This window comes from Diplotaxodon limnothrissa, linkage group LG6 (genome assembly GCF_057381915.1).
Source record: "Diplotaxodon limnothrissa isolate DT_005_m linkage group LG6, D_limnothrissa_male_GT1.1, whole genome shotgun sequence".
Lineage (NCBI taxonomy): Eukaryota > Metazoa > Chordata > Actinopteri > Cichliformes > Cichlidae > Diplotaxodon > Diplotaxodon limnothrissa.
In genome coordinates this window covers 35,123,447-35,149,886 of record NC_140601.1, presented here as the reverse complement: position 1 = coordinate 35,149,886, position 26,440 = coordinate 35,123,447, and the positions used below count along the sequence as shown (strand labels likewise).

The following is a 26,440-nucleotide window of genomic DNA, read 5'->3' as shown; positions in this document are numbered from 1 at the left end:
TAGTCGGGCAGTGGTTTGCAGCACACGACAGGATGCTTATGGAGTTTCTTCCTCCTTACACTCCATTCCTAAATCCAATTGAGGAGTTTTTCTCTTCCTGGAGGTGGAAGGTATATGACAGGCATCCACATACCCAAATGACCCTGCTAGCAGCTATGGATGCAGCTTGTGATGACATCACAGCAGAGTCCTGCAGAGGGTGGAGTTGACACTCCAGAAGATACTTTCCCCGATGCATCGATAGAGCTGACATTCGCTGTGATGTTGATGCAAATATGTGGGCAGACAGACGGGAGCGTCTAGATATCAATGATTGATATGCAGCAGTGTCTGTTTTTCAGTTTTGTTTTTTTGTTTCATAACCACTGGAGTGAGGTTTACTGTCTAAGTGAGTTTATGTTTGCTGTAAAATGTTTGATTTACTGTATTTCCCCAGTTTGCACAATGCTGTGAACAGTTTCAATTACAGTTTTTCTCAGTTGCTTTGGTGCATTTCTCACAACAGAATTAAACTTTGCACAACAGTTAGTTCAACCTCCACAACATGTAGTCGTTTTGGCACAACCTTGTGGCGGTTTCATGTTCATTGCGTCCAAAGGCAAATGCCTTTGGACATGAAGCAGTTGAGTAAGTACAAATATCTAAAGAATGGTCACTTTTGACTTGCTATTCATCACTATCTCCTTTCTTTTATCATGAATGTCACAATTATTTATACTTGTACCGGCTGAATAGTCATTGTCCTTACAACTAATAGTCTTCATTTCATTGCTTGTGTCAGTGCACTCAAAATTGTTGAACATCTTGTCAAACACTTTGTACACCCATTTTGAAAACCCTATTTTTAAGGAGTTTCCATGAAACCCCTGCAAACGTTTGTATATCTTGACGAAGCGGGATTCAATCTTGCAAAAGGCGTGAACGAAATCACATTGGAGAAATAGCCACCATTGATGTCCCAGGCCAACGAGGAGGAAATATTACAATGTGTGCAGCAATCTCAGAAAATGGCATTCACACCCATATTCCTCGTATTGGTGCATACAATACACAACACCGGTTGGCTTTTCTGGACGCTCTTTATAGGGACCTAATCCCACAAAATGAAAGGGATGATCCTGGTGACAATCGGACAATGTATGTAGTGGTTTGGGATAATGTTAGCTTCCATCACTCTGCTGTAGTCGGGCAGTGGTTTGCAGCACACGACAGGATGCTTATGGAGTTTCTTCCTCCTTACACTCCATTCCTAAATCCAATTGAGGAGTTTTTCTCTTCCTGGAGGTGGAAGGTATATGACAGGCATCCACATACCCAAATGACCCTGCTAGCAGCTATGGATGCAGCTTGTGATGACATCACAGCAGAGTCCTGCAGAGGGTGGAGTTGACACTCCAGAAGATACTTTCCCCGATGCATCGATAGAGCTGACATTCGCTGTGATGTTGATGCAAATATGTGGGCAGACAGACGGGAGCGTCTAGATATCAATGATTGATATGCAGCAGTGTCTGTTTTTCAGTTTTGTTTTTTTGTTTCATAACCACTGGAGTGAGGTTTACTGTCTAAGTGAGTTTATGTTTGCTGTAAAATGTTTGATTTACTGTATTTCCCCAGTTTGCACAATGCTGTGAACAGTTTCAATTAAATATTATCAAGAGTGCATATGGAGTGTCTTGATTTTCCTTTACAATTTATGGTTTTCAACATGCCATGCATGCTGTCCAGACTTGACATGTCATTGGGAAGCACCTACAAAGAAATCCGTCACAATGAGAACATGTTCAAACCATTTGATTTTGTGACCAAAGGTGCTGGTGTAATGACTTGTAATTGTGACAGCCCTGACACTTTGATTGATATAAGTACTTGCTTTTGATGAATGTATTATCTGTTTTGATTAAGGGACTTGCTTTTGAAGCATTGACTACTTATTTTGAACAACTGACTTTTCTTTTTGATGAAGTGACTCACTTTTGCAAGTTATCCACCATGTTTTGCAGTTTGCACTAATTGTTTTGAGAAGAGCCTTAGTAGTGGTGCAGAGATCAATTCTGTTGTGAGAAATGCACCAAAGCAACTGAGAAAAACTGTAAATCATTTTTGTGAATAATTTAAAAAATATTTCTTCACGTCATTATGCGGCCGCAACTAGGTTTGACATGGGCCACGAGATTGAGATGCAGGCATTAGAGCCCCTAATGCGTGTTTTGTTTGGGTTTCCACCGGCGTGGAATTACCAAAAATAGATGGCATAGCCTAACATGTGAAACAGGAAAAGACCACCGTGTAATCCATTTATTTCAACAAAGTCAATGTATTCTGAATACCACGCTTTTAAACAGTAACTGTAACAGAATACAGCTACTCATATTTTGTATTTTAAATACATAACGCCTGTACATGTATTCCGTTACTCCCCAACACTATAGATAGATAGATAGATAGATAGATAGATAGATAGATAGATAGATAGATAGATAGATAGATAGATAGATAGATAGATAGATAGATAGATAGATAGATAGATAGATAGACAGACCTGATGTTTAAACCTTCTGTTTGTAAGAGGCAGCCAATCAGAGGAGCTAAAATGGATTGTTTCAGATGCTGAATAAACTTAGCAGATGCTTTAGAGCGTCAAATATAAATAATAAATAAGAGTCATGTTAAGAAACTCTTTATATATATCTTTTGAAAATAATCTCTGCTTGTGGAAAAAAAAAATCAGATGTTGGGTGCACAACACAAACAAGACAATCTTCTCAGTAAAAAATATGTAAATTTAGAGTAAATAAAATGCTCACCAAGAGTAGCATTCTCAAAACAACTCAATTTCCAACAAACTCCAATTAACACATCATCTCAAAAATGTATTCTTGAACAGAGGTTTGAAGCTACCATTATCTGCATATAATGAGAAAGTTGTCATTTATAGGCATGAACCCATAGAGCATTATCACTGCAGCTCTGCAGAGATGTTTTTAGCACAATATTTTGCATTTCTGGCAGCCAGCTTTACTGCTTTGATTCAGTCCCGCTGCACTCATTAGTGTGAACCAAAAACTGCACAAACTGGCTCTACCCCACAGTACCCACAAGGCACCAAACAGCAGATATACATAGTTAGAAACTTGAACATTTAGCTTGTAAACTGCACATTTTCTCCAGAGTTTGTGGACACCAAGTCAGAGTGACAAAGAGCAATGACAACAGGCAGCTGTTGCATCTTGAAATAGTGCTTTTGATTTGAGATTAAAATGATTGGCTGAAAGATGCAAAAATGCTGTTAAGAGACATGGAGCGTGGTAATTCTCAGGGATTTTATCATCCGTTTTGTTTTTCATGAACTTATTGTATCTGTTGTTATGTTGAGTTTAAAGAGGGGAACCTACTGTATAGGTCAGTCTCGTCGAGGATCTCTGACTTGATGATTTCTTCAATAACGTCCTCCAGGGTGACAATACCCAGAACTTCGTAGAAAGGGTCTCCCTCACCTTCATTGTTCACCCTCTGAACTATGGCCAGGTGGGATTTTCCTAGCAAATCATACACACACATACACAGGTCATAAAGTTGGAGTCATATGTTATAGACGGTTAAACGTGGTTCACACAGTGAGCTTGGTTATAAAAGAGAAGAAACAGGCGGGAGTAAACATGTCTAATGTACCAATCTGAGGTGTATCATGGATAAATGTTTTATATAGTCTAAGTTTTTCTGTATAGCAAAGAGGAATTATAAGTTAGGTAGCAGGGTAGCAGGGATTATGGGGATTCAAAATCACACAAAGAGCAGGTGATGCAAAGTGATTTGAAGGCATGACTGTTGTACCCAGGGATACAGTGCTTGCTAATGTGAGGGTTAAACTGTTATCAGTGCCAGGAAAAAGTAATTCAGACCAAGACAGACAATCAAACAATCCTAAATTTCATCGTATGAACCCCTTTTGCCCTCCTTCCTTCCACATCTGTGTTCCCAGGACCCTCCTGTGTGCTGTAACATCTGAAAAAAAAGAAACAAACTGCCGTGTATGCAGAGACGACTGTCAGGCAAAACACTAAACAAATTCTTTGACTTTTCTCAGCTTGTGATCATTTAAAAGGAATTTTCCAGAGGCCTAGGCTAATATTAGCCCCTGCAAAATGAAGTTTCCATTCCGCCCTGGCGATATTCTCACCAAGCAAAGGAACAGACCGGGCGAACCTCCGCTGTGTGATCAGATTGTCTCGGAATGGGCCGTTTGCATGCAGATACACCTGGGTATAAAAACATGGAGGACGTCAGAGTGCTTCTGCGTACGTGTGCATGCACGTGTGTCAGGAGCGTCTGTGTGCACAAAGGAGTATGTTTATTTTACAGGTACATCACAGGGTCTGGTCTCAGTTGCTGTTTCAGCTCATTTTTACTGCTTCGATGCAGGCAAGCACAGACTGAAAAGATGTCTGAGCTAAAGACCAACAGAGTTATACTGCACAGCATCTCACTGCTTCCTCGCAACACTATGACAGCACAACAATGTTCAGTAGCTAGAACCTGAAAGTGAGAATGTTGTGAGTGCTAGATGGAGAATTGATGCTTTCAAGAAAGATACTCAGGTTACACCTAACATGCTGGCAGCGTAAGATCCCTTAAGAGAGGTATTAATAATGTAAGGACATAAATCCACTAACACAAAGAGCCTGAAAGTAGAAGGCCTTAGAAAATCTTAGCACCCAAGTGTCAAAAAACATACAAATGATATCTTCAGCATAGTGCTTTTTTTTACTGAGACAAACACAAATGGCACCTCATGGGTTAAAGCAAGTAGTCCTTGAGCATGCACTTACTCTAAACTGCCCAGGGAGGGAAAGAGAAATGGAGTGGCTAGCACAGCACAGCACTGCAGAGTGAAATTGATCAATGCTCGCTTTTTTCTCGCTAATGGCATCCACTTCACTCATGTTAATGAACACAAGTTATGAAGTTTAGGTTTGTACTGTAATAAAACATGTTCTGTCTTTACACCATAGAGTTTAAAATGAAATTAACTAACCATTGTCAGTAAAAAAAACAGTTTGCTGCTGCATTTAAAACTGAAAATTAAAAAAAAGTACATATCTGAAAAGTCAAAAAGATTTCTGTTTTTCCAAGAGAAGAAACATCCAGCTTGTTATCAGAGCAAAGTTTGAAACCACCTTCTGCTTATAGGTTTTACATTTGCAATTACCCATGCCATTACTGCATATGGCATGGGTAACTGCAAATAGACCATTCATGTTTATAAAACAAATACTGGATTTGGAGAAAGAAATGCTGCTATTCAGGCTTTTCCGACTTGCTTCTTTTTTTTTAAACTCGCATGTATTTCAGCTGCACGAGTAACGTAGTAACTGGGTGAATACTGTGAAATGTTATTTATTAACCTTAATCATTATCATTACTTATGTTGTATGGGGATGCAGATTGCGATTTAATATACTGTTTATGTTACCTTGTTAACCTTTTATCGTGTTTATGGGAAGAACTGGCTTAACCTGAGGATGAACATGATATGCACAGGACATGCTCTAACATTTGTCAAAGTGAGTAGGAGAACTTTTTATGTCAAAATATTTCCTAAATTGCAAAATAAAATTATGTTCATCCACACATACATAACCAAAGAGGGGCAAATTACAAATTACTACTACCAGACCTCATAAAGAGTCACATCGTCGACTCTTTCTACAGAGGTTACCTTAACATCTTTGCACATCTGTAATTTCAGCCATTGGTATCCCAAAAGCACCAAAGGACTTGATGACTCTGTTGTAAGGGTTTCAGCAGAGGCAGTAAGCGTCATTACTTAAAAACGACATAAGGATGAAACTCAGTGGGAAGCCGAGATGACAGCGAGAAGCATGTTTATGCAAAGTTTCTAGTCTGTCCCATGGACTGATATATAAGGAGACTCAACATTTTGTTCTATATAACAGAGGGCACAGACTGGCGACCTGTCCAGGGTGTACCCCGCCTCTCGCCCTATGACAGCTGGGATAGGCTCCAGCGCCCCCCATGACCCTGAAAAGGATAAGCGGAAGCGATTGGATGGATGGATAACAGAGAGCATAAGAAAATGATACACCCAATAATTTTCTCTTGTTACTATACTGGATGTTTTATGTGTCATTAGGCCAATTATAAATAAAGGATATGCATTGACAGAATATGTTGCAGCTCTAAAACCATGGGTCCACTTTATTTCACCTTTTTCTGAATATCTTCAGCTCATGAAACGGCTGTTATGAGTTTCCATCACTAGTGGATGATCTTCCAGTACTTGATGGATTGGTTTAAAAGTTCAGTTTGAATTTATGATCACTTTGATGATCTACTGACTTTCCCCCCCATAGTCTGAGTAAATTTTCAACAACTACCAGAGAGTTTGCCATGGATAAGTGACAAGAGTGCCTATCAAAATCTGTGACCGATTAGCCTCAGCATTACTCTTTGCTTGTGATAAATGTGCTGGTGGCACATAGAAAAAATGACAACCGTGGTATTAGTTATAACTACATGACTTAGCATCATCATTGATGTTAACGTTTAGCATGTGTAGCTGGTCTAAAGTTCCTGACAGAGCTACACTTTTTTATTTAAATATTCTTGGCCGAGCACAATTAGGAAATACGGAATGAATGAATGCTCTTCTAAACTCTGGAAAACTTTTTTTTCTTTTTTTAAACAAACTGTATTTAAGAGCTGAGTCAATTAGACACTGGAAAATTTCCATGGGATTTGAGGGTGGGTGCGTGACCTCAGTACGGCCCTGTGGAGCAGACCTTTTGATGTACATCCTTCTCCTTATGCTGCCAGTGTATTAAACAACAGCTAAACTGTCTACTCAAGAGGATTAAGCACTTCCTGGTAGTGCACCTCTACTGCTTTGTTGTTAAGGAAAACAAAATAATCCGCTGTGTACTTTTTACTTCACTTCACCCAATTACAAATATAAACTGAAACTGTAATTTACAGGGCTACTGACATTTCTCAGAAATGTTCAAACATAGCACTGAATAACTGTAATAATTGTGTTGTAGTTCTCAACAGGCTTCCTTAATAGATGAAACTGAAAGTGAATTGACCCTTGACCCTGCTGTTTGCAGTGTGCCTGTGCGCTGGACTACCCAGCATGCATTCAGCCTCATCCCAGCTAGATAGCCCCAGATGTCAGGCAGCAGTGGTGGGTTATAGGACCCTAGACGACTGGCCTTAACAAGGACACGCTCTCCCTGAGGCCCGCTGCCAAGTTCCAGGCTCCAGAAGGTCCAGAGTGTTAGCTTCTACTCTCTACCTCTACTCCCTCTTTTTTAAAAAAAAACAAAAATACACTGCTTCTACGGCAGCGAAGCAGCTATAAATAAACAGGCTGTCATTGTCTCATAATATATTTATGGAACACAGAAGCTGCATTTTTTTTCCTCTTGTTTGTGTGTTATTTTGTCTTTGTGGGAAACTGGAAAGTATGCACTCATCTGTGGGACAGTGAGACAAAATAACTGGGATGGCACTACTGTGCAAACACATATGTGTGTGTGTGTGTATTTGTGTGTGTACTGAGAGAAGCAGAAAGTGACTCTAGTTAGTTAAAGGTAGGGTATATGGTTCCTTTCATGGTAACACTGCAACTTTTTATTCACATGTAAACAGAATTTATAACCTTCAACTGATTATAACCTGTCATAAAAAAGTTGTAGTGCTTGTATTTGTCAACTAACCAAACTGATTTTTGAACAAGAGTATTTTGTGCATTAGGTTTTTTAATCTAAGTATTCTAAGTGATATCAGACCAAAGCTTCAGCCAGAACAATGTGATGTGATGTAATTAAAGACGGAAAAAATGGAGGCACTAAAGGGAAAGTCATTGGGTCCCCAAAGTCAGTCAACCAGTCACCAAAATGCCAGTCACCATAATAAAAGAACCTTTGAAAAATCTAAATTGGGGTTGCAATAATTCAGGAAGTAATATTCTTAATGGGCCCATTTTCATATGTAGTTTGTCAAAGATCCAAATTAAAAGCGCTCCAACTCTTGATAACTGTACCAAGCCAAACCAATAAACCATCCATCTATCCATCCATACCCCAAAGCCAAGCCTGAGAACCTCCATTTAGGCCTTCAGAGACTAAGCCATGTGCTCTTTTCCACCATTCCCATCTTATTTATGGAATGTAGCTTTGTCATATTTTTCCATAGCGCAATATGCCCCTATAAATAGGCACGTAAGGCTCAGAGACTTGGGGTGGGAGTATGAGGGGTCAGTATCTGTTGTGGACACTCATCACTGCCCCCCTCCCTGTCTCGCTCTCCCCCTGTTTTTCCAAATATTTGAGCCCTGACAAATATAGTGCAACGTTAGGGTGATGGGAACTCGTTGGATGGTCTTTCTTCTAAATCTACCTCCTGTGAAAAAAAGGAGCAGAGTTTCAGGCTATTCTCACCCATTTTTCCATTGACATGGATAAAAACTTTACCCTGGTAACATGTCAGCTATTTACAGCTTCTTTATTTACACAAACATTCAGACTGAATACACACTGAATAAAATAGTGTCACCTTGTGGCCTGTATTATCTGGAGACAGAAATGGAATTTATAGATAAAACAGATACATGAAATGCCTGCTGAGGCATTTATAAGATTAATATAAATAAGGAAACAAATGCTCCTTAATTGGTTACTTAAAGGGGCAGAGCAGCTGCTGCTCTAGGCTCCGTCAACTTCACTTTAATAAATCACACAAGGGGCATTTGCACCTTTATTGATCCTGAACAAACTTTATAATGTGCATGCAGTTTGCTGAAGGGTATTTACAAAAATGATACAGAGATTAGGTCAACCAAGAGTGCTTAATTCATTTCGACTGTTCCTTTAATTAACTAAATATCTTTGAGTAGATGGTATCAACTGACATAACAATATCATGATCTGGCTGTGTCTCAGGCTACGTTCATTAGACAGGGTAGTAATGCTGTTACGTGTTATGTGCTTGTACTAAATGTAGTTACGTAGTGCTCTGATAAATGCTATATGATAGAAACATATAGATAATATGTTTTTGTTTACAAGTTGAACAGCCACAAGGTGTAATACCCTCCATGGAGAAGGAGACTAGAGGCCAAGCTCAAGGTAGCACAGAGGGAGGTTAGCCAACTATCGGAGCTGCAGAAAGGCGCGATGAAGAAGGTGCCTAAGAAGTATAGCAAGCTGTACTGTTCCCACTGCTCTTCTGCATAGTCCTGAACCCCCTCAGTGAGATCACTAACAAGACTGGCTACTGATACCGACTACGGAATGGAGCAATCATCAGCCACCTCGTCTACATGGATGACATCAAGCTGTATGCCAAGAGTGAACGAGACATCGATTCACTGATCCACACCACCACGATATACAGCAATGACATGGGAACATCATTCGGACTGGAGAAGTGTAGTCAGATGATAATGAAAAGAGGGTAGTCAGAATTGAGGGGATTGAAAATCTAAATGGGAGACACCCCCCAGGGTGGTGGAGATTGCAGAGCTAAGATCCTGTGGGACTTCCAGATACAGATGGACAAAATGGTGGTGGCTAACCAACTGGACATAGTGTTGGCTGACAAACAGAAGAAGACAGCTGTAGTGATTGATGTAGCAGTTCCGAATGACAGCAACATCAGGAGGAAGGAACATGAGAAGCTTGAGAAGTACCAAGGGCTCAGAGAAAAGCTGGAGAAGATGTGGAGGGTGAAGGTGACGGTGGGTCCAGTGGTAATCGGAGCACTAAGTGCAGTGACTCCCAAGCTAGGTGATCCCAGGAGCAACATCATATGTATCGAACAATACAAAAATTTTAATTTATTTTATCAACTTTCCTTCTGACGATGCTGTCTGTGTTGAGCGCTCAGTGGATCTGCGCTCGACAGTGCAGCCTAGGCGGAGTAGTCGAACGCAGATTCACTGAGCGCAGGACAAGCTAGCGAGACAGAAGTTAAGCTCTCCTTGCAACATGGCAAATTGAACCTCCCCCACCCTCATTCAGATCTGCCGTTTGGAACTATTTTGGTTTTCATGTGACGTATGACCCTGAAGGTAAGCGCGTCATGGACTAAAGTAAAACAGTATGTTGGATGTGCCACGCAATGCTCAATTAAATGGGTGGGAGCTAGTGTGTTAGCGCAGTTAGCTCGTTAACGTGCTGGCCGTCCAGCCCCATGCACGGGGCGAGCCGCGGTAGCTCGTTAACGGAGATTTGCTGTGTTGTGGCGTTAACGTCATTTCAACGAGATTAACGCTGACAGCACTAGTGGGAACACAACGAATATGACTGCACATTTACACCGACATCATCCTAGTGCAAAGACAAGTGGAGCCAGACAAAAACAACAAGCATGCATGCTACAAACTTTACCCGAGTCATTTAGACAGCCGTTAGCACATGATTCTCCTTATGGGGACCTGATATGTTTAATATGCTGCTGAGAATATAGCCCAGAAGAAGCGGATAGTATAGCTTTTATTTTGGAAAGAGCCATTTCTCTGTAATAAACTCTCTTTTCCAAAGATGAGTGATTCCTCGATCAGATGCAGGGCTCGCAAAATCGCTAGCCCGACGTCCTGGGGCTAGCGATTTTTCCAGTCGGGCTACCAAAATCTATCTCTGCCCTGCCCGTCGGCCTATCGTACGAAGGAAAAATATATGTCAATGCTTTTGCATTCTTTCAGAAATGTAGCTGGGTAATTATGTCATTGGCATCGGTGAGCCACTGTCAATATGTGACATATTGAAATCGCGTTTGAATTTGCGCTTGTTTTTTGCTTTCACTTTGCAATCGCGCGAACTGTGTATAGAGAGCGACAGCACTGATTGGTGAGTGATGATAATTTGCGCACCAATTCCTCTGACATCGTCTTATCAATGTTAGCTTACTATGCAAACATGACAAGTGAAATCTCCCGCAGCAAGCTTAAACATGTGAGAGGTTGATCGCGCAGAGAATCGCTGAGCGTTATGTGAGTGCGTGTGTAAAAGCAGCAGGATATATATTTATTTCAGTTCTGCTGAGCCAAATAAGACAGGTCAGGGTGAAGAAGTGACAGCCAAAGAAAGGCTTACCACAAAACGGAAAAGTTATGACAAATCAGACTATAAGGCAAAAAGAAAGTGCAGCTTTATGGTTTCATGGACAAAATAATTTCTGTGGTTGCAATATGATGAGCTATATAACCGGGGCTGCACATAAGTGGTCCGCAGGTGCGCATTCGCTGTCAAAATAAAAAACGCGCACAAGATAAGAAGTTGCAACGCGTGTTTGCGTACATAAGATTTTCAGGAGGAGGACAGACATTTGTTTAAAACTCTTAAAGATGTCCAAGAAGCTACTTTAAGCAATTACTTTGGTGTTCCTCCACCTCCAAAGAAATGTCAGGAGTCCGAACCACAAAAGAAGCACGTATTCTCGGAAAAGTAGTTGCAGGAGGTGAGCTGGCTTCAAACAAATGATGAACGCACAGAGATGTGGTGCGGAATGTGCCGTGAAAATTTAATAAATGACATTAAAAAGGCATGAACATTTTTTTTGTATCGAAAAAATATTGAACCGTGACACCAAAGTATCGAACCGAACCGTGAATTTAGTGTATCGTTGCACCCCTATATATATATATATATATATATATATATATATATATATATATATATATATATATATATATATATATATATATATATATATATATATATATATATACATACATATATGTATATATACATATACATACATATACATACATATACATACATACATATACATACATACATACATATACACGTACATACGTACATATATATATACATACGTACATATGTACATACATACATACGTACATATGTATGTACATACATACGTACATATGTATGTACATACATACATATGTATGTACATACATACATATGTATGTACATACATACATATGTATGTACATACATACATACATACGTATGTACATACATACATACATATGTATGTACATACGTATGTATGTATGTACATACATATATACATATGTACATACATATGTATGTATGTATGTACATACATATGTATGTACATACATACATACATATATATATATGTATGTATATATATGTATGTATATGTATGTATATATATATGTATGTATATATATATGTATGTATATATATATGTATGTATATATATATGTATGTATATATATATGTATGTATGTATATATGTATGTATGTATATATATATATATATATATATATATATATATATATATATATATATATATATATATATATATATATATATATATATATATATATAAGTATCCACATTCTGCTTTCTTCTTCTTCAGGGGTGAGAAGGACAACTCTGCTCCGAAGCTCCATGCTAACCATTTTTGTGATTTCCTCTTTACTAAACAAGACCTTGCTCACTATACCAACCCTTTTAACTTACAACTAACCCCATGTTTCTTTTAATTAATAACAATAACCTTTATAGATACTCATCAGCACATGTGATATTTGGGAAATTTATCACCGGATGAGGCATGCTTTGCTTTCTCACTAACAAAACAAACTGCTTTGACTTTGATCACTGATCAACTTCCAAATGGGTGATGTTGTAAGAAACTGTGGGGGACATGAGGAGAAACAGCTCAGATTTTAAAAACAACAATCATTTCCCAAACAATCATAATCTTCAGTATGCACATTTGGGTCCATAGCTGTCACAAATATAAACAATCAGGGTCACTTGGACAGAGATGAACACTGGCCTGAACAATTGACTCACTGACTGACTCACTTACCCTGCAATTTACCAGTCAATCAACTAAACAGTTGAGAAACAGAGCTAATATTCATTTGCATGGACAAATATACAACTGCATGTGAACACAAACTCAGACACACAAAACTGAAAATGACTACTATAATTACTATTTTTACTGTTTAGCATTATTTTAACAGCAAAACAAAACAGTTATTCTGTTGCGGACACCAAATATATGATCAAACGAGTGCAAAGACTGAAATAGACGCCTTCCTATTTTAAATGTCGGTTATTTAAATTGCCTTTCACAAGATCTGAGATATTTCAGCCTGGAATTTAGAGATATTGTCTTGTTCACAACTAATAATCTTGATACACTCAGTGACATTGTTTACTAAGCTACTGAATTGAGACAGCACATCAACCAAAGTGGAAATGCACCTTAAAACAGACTTATTTCTAGGTAAAAACAACTATTTCAGCATTTGTGTTCAGTCACTGATGCACTGGTAGGTCTTCTAACGAAGCAATAGCATGGACAAATCAATCAATGGACAAAAGTTAAGTCCACTTCCAGCTCCAAAGCGTCACTAAGTGGCCTTGGTCACAAGATCATTCTGCTGCTACTAGCCAGTGGTGTTTGACTACACACACACATACACAAATACAGGACAGCCACACACACACTGCTGGAATGACATTGTTGTTCATTCAGAGAAGCAGCTTGCTGTCATAGCTGGCTGCGTTTGTTGTTGAAAGGTCCCCTGGGTGGAGATTCCTCTGGGCCTCAGTCATAAGGAGAGGCATCAATGGGAAACCAGTGCGGATAAATGAATGAGTCTGCGGTCAGGTGCTGCTCTGTTATGTGAGTGTTGCAACTGCTGAATGGTTAGCACATCGCACAAGGATGACGAGGACTGAGGGTATCTTAAAAAAGCAAAAATGAAAGAAAAACTGTTTTGTATTATTTTTGTGGTCATTTCTGAACGAAAAATTGTCTTTACATAGAAAGTGCTTAATAGCATGCTAATACCAAGACCTGATCAGTAAGTATCAACATATTAGAGAATTAAATAATCAAATGGTGGCTGTGTGATAAAGATCATTTGCTGTAGTATTTTGTTTTTGAACAACATTCAATTTTTAATCTATTTCTTCTACAATTTTTATACTTTGTATATACAGTAATAGGGCTGAACGATATATCGCATTTGCGATAATATCGCGACATGATCAAGTGCAATTTTCTAACCGCAAAGGCTGCGATTATACTGCGATTATATTATACAATTCATGGGCTGCATCCTCCTGAGGCCGCATTTGTAGACCGATTACGTCACAGCGATGCGCCGAAGGCTGTCCAAATTACTACCATATCCCAGAATTCATAGCGCGGCCCAGCCAAACTCCAGTTTCCAGCAATGGCGGCCGCTACTAAGTTTTAAAATTACTCATACTAATCTTTCTGGGTCACAAAATAAACTTTTAACATATTTTCAGGCGAGAAAGTAGTTGTGTAAACATCAAATATCTGCTCGGTTTATCAAGATATCCCATATTTGCAAAAGTGCTTCGACGTTTTCAGAGGCGTCTGCTACCCACCAGCTCGACAGCTAGCCGGGAGCTCGAGGGTTACTGATGCGGCCGAGAACGGCACAACTCCCGGCACATCATTTTCAGATCACCGCGGAGTTTCGCTGCTCGGGTTAAACGTAATATATAAGTCACTTAGACAACCTAAAAATGTTATTGTTGGGCTTTTTTCAGTGTTTTGTTTGTTCGTGAGTAAATCGGTTTGGCTGAGATTAAAGTTATTAGATTAGATAAAATAAAACTTTATTAATCCCCCGGGTGGGTTCCTCCTTGGTTTTCACACAGCTGACTAAACGTCAAACAGAAAACTTATTAAACAGAAGTATGAGACAGTCGAGAATTTACACCAGTGTCTGGTTATATTTTAGATAGCAAGAAGCAGACGGCCGAGTTTATTAAACTCCACCGAGACAGCGGTGACGCTAATCAGAACTAGCCTTCTGATTAGCTAATCAGAAGGCTAGACCGTCCAATTTCACGCCTTTAAACTTTAAAGGCGTGTTTGTGTGTGTGTTTATACAATTGCTATTATGTTTGCACTTTATGTGTAATGTTACTGACTGCAGAGATCAGTAAGATGTGTGTATTTTTTATTTATTAGTTTTATTTATTTAATATTATTTTTTAATTGAATGACTGTCTAGTAGTTCACAGATGTCGAAAAACTGAGTGTGGTAAAGCCACTGATTTTTTTTATGTATATTTCTGCAATCTGCACATTGTACTGACTTTCATTTTAATGTTTACACCAGGGTTCCTTGTCAGCACTTTATGCTCAGATGTTTGTAAGCTAAAAATAAACTATTGTGTATGTTCAAATATACTGTTGTGATTGAAGAAGTTAAATAAAAATGTCAGTCATCAATTCATGCATCACCTCATGTCATCATAACAGAGGTCTGTCTTCCAGGAAAGAACAGTTTAAAATTAATGTAATATAGTATTGGCCATACTATATGATGTATTGCTTGTCTTTGTTTAATAATACAGAAGACAAAGACCTTAAAAAATAATCGCATATCGCATCGCAATCGCAATCGCAATATTGGGGCAAAAAATCGCAATTAGATTATTTTCCATAATCGTTCAGCCCTATACAGTAATGAAGTGTGACAATGCAATAATGCAATAAATCTCTAGCATGTTTAGAGCAATCACAGTGACTTTATTAGACTACTTATCAAATGTCTGTTAGAAATTGCTAAACTTTAAAAATTAATATCAAAATAATGAATCAATTTATTCCATTGCCACACCAGCAGTCGAATCATTAGATGCACTCTTCATTTTTAACACAGAAAGAGCAAGTTAGTCAAACGCATAAAAACACACATTTCTTGGCATGGAGTACTCAGAGCTTTAAAACTCATAATTAATGCCTCAATAAAAACAATTAGCCACAGGGCAAAATCCTTAAAGCTACAATGAGCTAAGTACTGAATAAAAAAGCTCCTGTTCTTTCTGCAATAAGCTTTAAGAATGTGAAGGAAAACACAGAACCTGCAAAAACGTCCCGGGTCCCTGTGTTTCTTACCTCCACAGAATCATCAGTGATGATTCTCAAACTTTGCTGCATAAATAAATATGTAAACATGAACTCCAGTCAAGTGATTTTAACATCTGAGTTTTTCACTCCTGTTTAAATATTATATAGTTTAAAAATGACTTATTTCATGGTGTATGGTAGGCTACCATACACCATGACACCGAACACATAAATAGCTTTTATCATTTCTCCATAGTTTTTCCACATTTGAAGTGCTTTCATTTAAATGTTTGGGCCAAGAATATCCATTTATCTTCTTAACTGCTTTTCCAAGCTGGGGTCGGAGGAGGGCTGGAGCCTGTCATAACTGTCATGTTGGAGAGGCAGCCTAGACAGATTGCCACAGAGAGGCAAGCATTCACCCTTATATTCTCTCCTACAGACAACTTAGAATCACCAACTAACCTAACAAGCTTGTTTTTGAAATATGGGAGGAAGCTGGAGTACCCGGAGAGAGCATGCAATCTCCATACAGAAAAGCTCCTGACAGCTGGCAGATTCAGACTGAAGACCTCCCTTTCTGTGAGGCTACAGTGCCAACAGTGGTGGTGTACCACTGCACCGTACCTCCCAGTCATATTGTGTTAATGGTACAAAAGAAAAAAAGGCCACAAGCTCAAAACATGGCAGTGCTCATCAGCAAAGCATAACAACAAAGTCCAAGAATGGACTATATGTTCAGGTTTTGCAGCCACATGACCTCTAACTATATGATGCTAGACATTTAATCCTATAGGGTCAACTGAATAAGGCCCCAGCCACACAGGTCTATAGACCATTTACCAACAATCTGACAAACTAAGGATTGTGAGGGAAAAATGTGTACTCTCAGATCGCGGATGGTTTCTGGGTTGTAGTCGTAACCACCACCAGTGAAATCAATTCCTGAAGGCCCGTTCACATAGGTCTAGAACAGGGGTCTCAAACTCCAGTCCTCGAGGGCTGGTGTCCTGCAGATTTTTCCATGTGTCCCTGCTGCAACACACCTGATTAAAATTAGTAGGTCATTAGCAAGACTATAGAACTTGACTGCATGCTGAGATGGCAATTCAACCATTTGATTCATGTTACAGCAGCTTATGAGTAAATGAACATGGTCCAATAAAAGTACTTTTAGAAGTACATTTTTCCAAACACTTACATTTACTTAAATTTACTTGAGTAGGGTTAGGGGTTGCCACTTCAGCATGCAGTCAAATTCTAGAGTCTTGCTAATGACCTCCTAATTTTATTCAGGTGTGTTGCAGCAGGGAGATATGGAAAAGTTGCAGGACACCGACCGTCGAGGACTGGAGTTTGAGACCCCTCGTCTAGAACATGGTTAGACCACTAACCACCAGTTACCAGGGGAAAAATCTTTTACTGGACTGGTTGTTGGAGGCATACACTGCTGCACTAAAATCCTCTGGGCGATTGTTCAGGTTGCTAGCAGAAGACACAAACTTGCTTGCAAACACTAGTCAACTATTTCTTAAGAATGATAGTAAAACTGTGATAAGACCAACACAAACTGGAACCAGAGACTGTCTGCTTTCAAAGTAAAAGCTGCACCTTTCGAAACATCATTCTGCAACACTGAGTTACAACATTTACTCTGGAGGTAAAGATTTTTTTATTACAGTTTGTGTTTCACCTTTTCAAGTTTTACAACTGCTTGGCTGGCAGCCAATGAAAGTTTGTAGACAAGACTATGTAAACTACAGGCAAAGGTGACAATTCGCTAGTGACCAAAGCAATCACAAAGAGGTTTTCTCAAGCAAATGTTACCTAATGACAACTAGCAACCAACAAGAACCAGTTGCCAAATGGTCAAATAGTAACATTTTCCATCGTAACCACTGGTGCCCCAAAAAAATCATTGACTGTTCTCTCGGCCTATCTGACTGGAATCTGAGTGAGTGATAAAATGCTAAATATTAAATAATGAGAAGCACAAGTGAAAGAAATAAGGATGAAAAACCTCAATAGCTTATATCCGTCAAGCATGACATCAGATGATATCACAGAAGAAAGTTCTGTTTTTTCTGTGAAAGAATACAAAGGGGTTGATTATCAAAACGCAGGTGAAAACAATCAGGAACAAGTGAAGACAATTGCTATAGAGCAGACAATAACAAATAAGAAAATAAAGAAGTAACTAGAAGGACACACAACAGAAAACTAACCTTCACAGTAAAACAACACTAGGACCAAAAAGAAATCAAACAAGAATCCAAGGTACTATTCAAGAAAACCCAGGGCAATGAAAATAATGCATTTCCCAGAAATGATCTAAAACAACTCTTTTTAAATGATTATGGCCTTGACCCTGTAACACTTCAATGGTCATAAATAACTCTTTCACTCATCTTAAGGTCAATTGTCATTAATGATTACAAGTCATAACGTCACACTTTGCACTAAACTTGGTTTTCCGATGACTTTACTAAAGTCAACAAACTCGGCTGTGTCCCTAAAGCAAGAAATTAGAACTTCAAGCTTTGATTAAACAGCCATCTGCAGTGGAAGCACACAGGACAGGAATAATAATTCAAGCTGGACAGTCAGCTGTGGATGGGGTTAAAGCTTAGAGGCTGAATCTGGGCCCGAAGGGTCAGCTGGAGCAGTGGCTGGGGCCTGCAACCCATAGTGGGGCTCTACTAGCAGTTCCCTCTCTTGCTGTTAGTTGGGAGACGCCAGAGAGGGAAAAGGTCCACCGCACGCATACCAAGAGTCCTGAATGACCTAAAAATGCATCTGCGTCTTTACAACAAAGTCAGATAGGCAGATATTTGATTTCTTCCTGCTTGGTTTCTTCATTTGAATGCAGAACTGAAAACAGTCTTGACAACTTAAATGCCTTTGTGTTATTTGTGCCACTTTGAGGAAAAAAGTTTTACTCTGTCTGTTTTCATGCTTGTACAAAATAATTGTGAAAACCTGAGTCAGAGTTCTTCTATGATTTGATACATCCAAATGTATAAGCATGAAAGAGGTGAAGCCACTTGAACTTGAAGACACGTTCTTCAACAAGATAACAAGTGAGCAAAACAACTGAAACGTGGAAAAACTGGTAAAATGTGTAAATTGAAAGCAGAAACCAAACCTATTATTGTGACTGCAGCGGAAAGTAGGTGCAAACCAGGGGCTCAATATTTGGGGCTCATTCCAATTTCAATACTGATCCGAAGGCAGTAAAAAAATTCAGATACTGACAGCAAAACAGATCAAAAAGGTTGTTAACCTTGATAGCTTCAACAGCACAACGGGCACTTAATTTTGCACGTGATTACTGAATCATGGTTAATGCCACAGAGTGCTTGTTGTTGGTATCCCGAAAGACATTTTGGACTTTTCCTGCAGAAAAATTATTTTATGATTTCCATAAAAGCATTTATGTCAAGTAGTTACAGCTTACCATATGCTCGATCAGAGCTTTTGTGACTCAAAATTGACCTTTAAGGTGTGATTACACAAACAGGGAAAATTGGTGCAATCAATTATATAGGTATGTGTATGTGTATATATATATATATATATATATATATATATATATATGTATATGTATGTATATATATATAGATATATATAGATATATAGATATATAGATAGATATAGATATAGCATATGGTAAGCTGTAACTAGTTGACATAAGTAGATAAATGTCAGCTGAACAAGGTAAAATGCTAAGTTATACAATTGTATCATTTGCCTTGTCTCTATCATTGTTTCTGTCAGCAGACAGCGCTATGAGCATTTCAAACAATGAACTCTGAGTCACTCTGCTGGAAAAACTACACCAGAAACTGTTTATAAAATATATATTTTTACATGCTAGGTAACATGCAAATACCAAAAAATCTTTAATAGATTAGTATTGGCTGAAACATTAGTTGGACTCTACTGGAAACCTACATTCAGTTCAGCTAACATGAGCTGCTACGTTTAAGGTTATTGGTAATTATGAGAAGAAGAAAAAAAGGAAAACAATCATATTTGTCATGCGGGGTAAATGTTATTAAAATGTTGTTTTTTGGTTCCATTTCATAGTGGGTTTATTCTTTAATATAACTTTGGTAATGTGAGGGCACGAAATGGTCACATGCACTCATGGCCCATTAGCTTTTGCTAATAAATGCTAATGAGTGGCTGGTGCTGATTTCTGAGAAACTGAAACAGCAGTGTGAGAATTTTCCAAATGTCCCTCAAAATGACTTTGATTACTTTCCTACAGACTTTTACAAATCTATAAAGTTTAATTAATAATTAAATCAGAATTAAACCATAAGAGTAAGTGTGAGGTCCTGATGCTCGGTGCTTTTTTGTCGTTTTAATCATTATCGATGTGTTTCACATTGCCAGCTGAAATAAAAACACTACCACTGCTTAAGTCTCAGGAAAGTAGGCTCCATCAGCTGATTGTAAAAAGCGCTGGTGTCTTTCGGGCCTGTGAAGGGCCCGTCTTGGGCTTTTCCTCTTGCCAGTAAATGGAGAGACGGACAGTGTGCCCGGTGTTATCAATGAAGCCAGCCTCTTGGCTCTCCAAAAAGTGCAGCTTGGAAGGCATCCATAGCAGGGCATTAGGCCTGGAGGTTTGTGTCGTTTGTAATTTATAACACTGAGGGAAATGGGTAAGAGGACAATATGGAGAGAAGAGGGAGAGAGGGAATGTAGGAGGAGGGGGATGGGACTTTGCTACACAAGCAAGTGGCTCTGCTTCCTTTAGTGTGCTGCACAGAGCCTGGTTACTAGGCTGACCAAGCTGCAGAGTCTTCTGTCCCTCTCTGAGGCACAGCCTGAATGGGCCTTATTTTTCTTTTTACTCAAGTCAAAGTTAGACACAAACCAGAAAAAGATACAGTCTTCTGTACAGAAAAAATGCAGTGCTGGAATGTAACTAAGTACTTTTACTCAATGTTTTCTTGGCCAAGTCTCCCTGGAAGAGAAGATTTTAATCTCAAGGAATTTCCTGGTGATTAAAGATTAAATAAAAACACAAAATAACAAAACTTAAGTACATAACATCTTTTTTTAAAAACTAAATATAGTGAATTGCAATTATCTGACACCTTTAGCAGCCTTCATGATGTTTTGATTCCTTTGTTGATTCATATTTGATCACTACTTCTCTAATAAATGTTTAGACTGGGCAATACATTAATGCCAGAGGAGAGCAAACAAGCAAACAAAAAACCACAACATTTCCATGCTATGGGACTGATTTGTTAGGTAGATGAGAGCACATTTAAACAACAAACCCAGTAAAAACAGCTCTTAAGATTTTTCCTTATAGTCCTTATAGTCCATACAGCCTTATAGTCCAGAAGTCATCTGGACTATAAGGCTTAAAACAAGCAATGTGAAGCAATAATTTGTTCATTCATTTCCATAAGAAGTATATTAAAAAATACATTTTAAATCAAATAACTATGACACTAAAAAGCTGCTTGCACATTAATGCATCACTGGAAAAACCTAATTATATAAAGCATAATTGTATATTAGTCCCAGGCGCTATTCTATAGCCTCAACTTCTTTTGTCTTTAATACATTAAGTGCATCAGCCCATTGTACATTTATACCCAGGATGTAGTAGCAGCTAGTCGCCACTTTTCTCCACATGAGAGAATCAGTAGGATGCCAGTTAATCAGTGCTAATGGCTTTCATTAAGAGGAGTCTCACTATCTCCATGTTTCATTATGGCACGCCATCTCTAGAGCCTGCTAGAGCTTCCAGTGGGACAGACTGACGTAGAGGCGGCGTTACAAATTTGTACATTTCAACCCCTGCTAATAAGACATAATGATTACCGCAATACAGTAATCATCATCACTCTTCTCCTCCTACTAATCATCATACGGCGACACTAATAGCAGCAATTTCCCGTCATTTCATAACAATGACATCATGCACAACACCCAAATTACCCTGATAATATCTTAAAGACATAACCACAGTCAGAGCAAACAGTTCCTCTCAGCAGAGACAAAATGAATGACACTTTGCGTACGACTACATAAAGGATTTTTCTTTATATTAAATATGTAATGGTGGCATTTCAAGTATCAGCTTAAGGACGATTTTTGCTCTTTTTGCCATCAAATGCAAAAAAAGAGCATCTTTTAAGTGTCTTTCCAACAAGATAAGGGTCTTGGTTAAGTGGTTTCTTGCTTTAGAATAGAATTTCTTCTAAAAATCTTGGAATTTAATAACAGCAAAACTTTAGTCTTATAACAATAAATTGGTTAAATTTGGTGCCTTTTTGTGTCTGTGTGTCTGCATGCATGTGTTTTATATTCTGCCATTTGGACGACAGAAACACAAAGTCTTTCTGGTGTATCATCATCATCATCATCAGTCTTTGAACATTTAGTAGCAAAAAAAATATTGGCAAATGCCAATATTCAGATAAAATATTGATTAACGCCAACAGTTCATTTCTCTACTCCCACTAAAGTCTTAGATTATACAATCCCAAAACAGAGGCTGTAAATCAGAGTATCTGCACTATGGAGATGATCATTTCACATTTGTTTAAAGAGGATTAAAGGGCCTATCAAAATTAATAAATTTAAGTACAAATGGATGTAAGTGCAAATATCTCATCTTCCATTCGGGTAACTTACAGTTAAATCCAGGCCAACAGAATAAATGAAAACATGAGGCTGTTCTGTTACATCATACACCTCTCAGCCTCAGTCTCCTGTTACAGTAATACCTGCATGGCCACGTCAATTACAAAGTCTAAATAATCTGTTAACGAAATAACGGGCAGGTGCAGTATGAGCTCTGTTTTGGGAAGCAGCTTATTAAAAGCAACGTGGGGGTGGCTGCATTCTGGATTGCATAATAACAAATTTTTTCATGGCTACAGATCCTAGGCAACATGCGCTGGAAGCAGATTCGGCTCCTTAACTACACGAACAACACAAAATTACAAAAGCCATTCCTTCAGGAGCAGCCATCGTCAGAGACTACCAGAAGTTATATGAGTCACTAATGAGTCTGCACTCAAGTTACTAGGTAGAAATGATGTGAAGTGAGATGCACTGCAGTGTCGAGAAAAAAGAACTGCGGTTTTTAAAATGTGCTCAAGATAGATGTTTGCACCAACACCAGAGACAATACATGACAGTGTTTGGATTTCTGTGCAATGTGTTCTGACCGAAAGAGACCTTACAGTAGTACAGTAATACCACTATACTTTCTACAATAAGTGCCTCAGGTTTATCCCACTCACTTCCTTGGTACAATATGGGACTTTTTCTCAAGTGACTACAGTGATAAAAACCATATTTGTGGATGTTCATAAAAAGCCCATTGTCACAAACAAATAAATCTGCCATACAGAAGCAAGGACGTGAGATTACAGAGGTTTATATCAAAAGTCTTCCATGTCAGATCTCCACACTTGTTACTCTTCAAAGTAACCCTTGATAAAATGTCAACTATAAAGCAACAGAGACCTTTTTGTGTGTTTTAACCCCTTTTGGATAGTAGTGCAGTCTCATTTCTACTATATCTTTGGATGGCTGTGCACAGGTCAAATTTGGAGGCTAATGCATTTTGGTGCTACTTCCAAATATAGCAAGCTGAAGCTGACATAGTTGTTTGTTTGCAGGAGTTGTAGGCCAGCAGTACTGCTTAATACCACAGCCTACGTGAATAGAGACTGGATCACACCCAAAATCTTAATTTTGACATCAGAATACATTACAGTCAACGAAAAATCTGCAAAACTTCCAGGAAACCTACTTTACATTTATTTTCCAGGAAGAAAATAAATGTAAAGAAAAGTCATAATGCCAGATCAGACAGGCTTTGGTAATGCACTGCGGCTAGATTGACACTCCTTAACTGTTGTACTAATCGGGTCTTAAAAGCCTACTCCACGTTGTACCAGAATCTGAAGAATGTGGGGCAATTCAAAAACTAGTCTTGTAACGCAACAAACTCAAGAGTTTAACCCAGTCAATATCAAAATCAGCAAAGGTCAACAGTGCATCCATTCATTGTTGGGAAAAGTTTGTTTTTTTTGTAATAAGTTACAGATTACTAGTTAACCTGTAATGAATTTATTCTTCATTGATGATGAAGAATAAATGTTTTTATTCTTCATCATCAATGTAGCTTATTGTAGTTACTGTAATTGAAATGCATTTAGTTTTTGATTACTTGTCTAATAAATTAAATTGGGCAATAAAGCAGAAACAGACTTGAGCAACGTCAACAGTTTTTTACAGCTTGCAAACAGGGTTTAGACTTGTTTACTAGCAGTAGATTAATGTCAAAGATTAAAAAAAAAGAAAAAGAAAAATCACTGAATTTCTGTACCCTGGCATTGTTGGCGGGTCATAGCATGGCCAGCTCGGATTTTTCACACAAATGTGCACAGAGTTGACTGGTGAATGACAACAAATTCAAACAACAGACACAAAAAACAACGCTAAACACCTTTAGGTGACTGTTGTTGTGATTTGGCGCTGTATATAAAATTGAATTGAACTGAACATTTGAGCACAAATTGCTAATACATCAGCTTTTTGGAACGACCAGTATTAATTACATTTACTGCACAGTCTCACACCAACTTTTATTCTGAATTGACAGAAATTCTACATTTCTGCATTCGTGGATGTCACAAGTAACTAACCAACTTGACTTCACTGCTTGGGAATTACAATAAGTGAGATTTTGGCTACAGCTGGTTTTCATCCATTTAATGAGTTTATGAAAATGAACTTACAAAGTCTTTAAATTTGCATTACAAAATGTACTAACCATTACATCATCTTCATTTCTTTTTCACAATTGTGTTACCCTGGAGCCTAAACAGTTATGAAAAATCAAACTCAAACAACGAGCAAGTATAAGCAATGCTAATAGAAAATGTCAGTTTGTTTGGTTTTTAATCAAATGTTTTTCTTCAGCCAACAAATGTGATGTTTGCTATTAGAGGAGGCCAGGAGGAGCACTGTGTCTTTGTGGATCTAGAGAAAGCATATCACAGCGTAGGGCTGGGCCATATTATACCGTTCACGGTAATACCGGTATAATGTTAGGCAACGATAGGAAAATGAAATATCGCGATAGAATGGGAGTAAAACGCGCATGCGCAGTGCCTTTGTTTTCATACGCACATGGCCGATTGTTGAGTGAAACAGATGAACCAGAATTGGTTTGTAAAAATGGTGCAACTTCTGTGATGTGGAACTGGTTTGGTGTTTGTCCGTCAGATACACAACAAAGCACATTTTTTTGCAGAACATGCAAGCGGCCGTTGTTATTGTCGTATTTGTCGGACTAAGATGCTCTTAAATCTGGGAGTAATCTGGGTCCTAAACTCCGTATACATTCAGGTCAAACAACACTGCAGCATCACTTAGAGTTAAAAACTGTCTAAATTCTTTCATCTTTAATAAAACGATCAGCATTGCTGCTTTACCAGGTGTAACTATAAAGTTTAACTTCCAGGCATCCATGAAAACAAAAGTTATTACATTTAACGGAGTTAGAAGTTAGCAGGAAGCTAGCGGAAGTTAGCTCGCTAGTTTCGCTAGTTACCTAAGCATGATATTGCATGTTCTGACTGAGAGATTTCTGAAAAAAATCAAACGTACAGCTCTGCTATCACTTCCAACATAAATGAAGACAGGAAACTAAACAGCAGTGACGTTTGTAGGGTTACTGAAGTTGGGCTAGCTGGTATATAATGATGTGCTACGTGATCGCTAGCGACACAGCTATGTTAGCATAACATAAACAGTGAAGCTGGAGGACGAACACTAACACTTTTCCACTTATAAAAGTTAACGTGAAGGTTTTTCATGGTTAGAGACAAATGCAATCGCATGGCAGGATGCTGTAAACGGACCAAACTTCAGTCAGGAGAACAACTGAGATAATCCATCCACAATACGAGGTTAGTCATTAATATACTGCAACAACATGGGAATAGAGCAGCTGCCAGAGAATTCAACATTAATGAATCAATGGTACAGAAGTGGAGGAAGCAAGAAGAATGAGTTTAATAAAGTTTGATTTATCTGACTGCTTTGTTTCGCTTAATGTGCCTTATAATCCCGTGCACCTTATGGTCCGAAAAATGCGTACTGCACACTGCAGTTTAATGTTGCAAAGCACCTCTTTTTAACTTCAGTGGATATTATACATGGTTATGCTCAGGATATGTCAGCCCATTTCTACTGGAAATGCCTTTTGGTTAAACTTTCAGCAAGGAATTTGCATTTGCACTGTTACATTTTTATAAAGCTTTAATGTACATAAAAACCAGCTTCTTATTTAAGTGAAAATAAATGGAAGGTTGTCTTTTTGCGCTAGTAATGTTGTGGAGTTGTATTTTGTCTCGCATCAATTATATCGTCGGTTATATCGTTATCGCAAATTTTCAAATATATATCGTGATAAATATTTTTGGCCATATCGCCCTGCTCTATCACAGCGTGCCAAGAGAGGAACTGTGGTACTGCATAAGGAAGTCAGGAGCGGCTGAGAAG

At 38.4% G+C, this 26,440-nt stretch overlaps 1 protein-coding gene across 2 annotated transcripts in view; it reads right to left on the bottom strand.

Annotated features, from left to right (window-relative positions):
* The window catches only part of cnnm2b (cyclin and CBS domain divalent metal cation transport mediator 2b), a 50,871-nt gene that overhangs the window by 16,132 nt on the left and 8,299 nt on the right, over positions 1-26,440 (bottom strand). For both annotated transcript variants that reach the window (XM_085355115.1, XM_085355116.1), the window contains exon 2: positions 3,396-3,539. In XM_085355115.1, the coding sequence (XP_085211241.1) occupies positions 3,396-3,539 (144 nt within the window). The remainder of the gene's footprint in view (positions 1-3,395; positions 3,540-26,440) is intronic.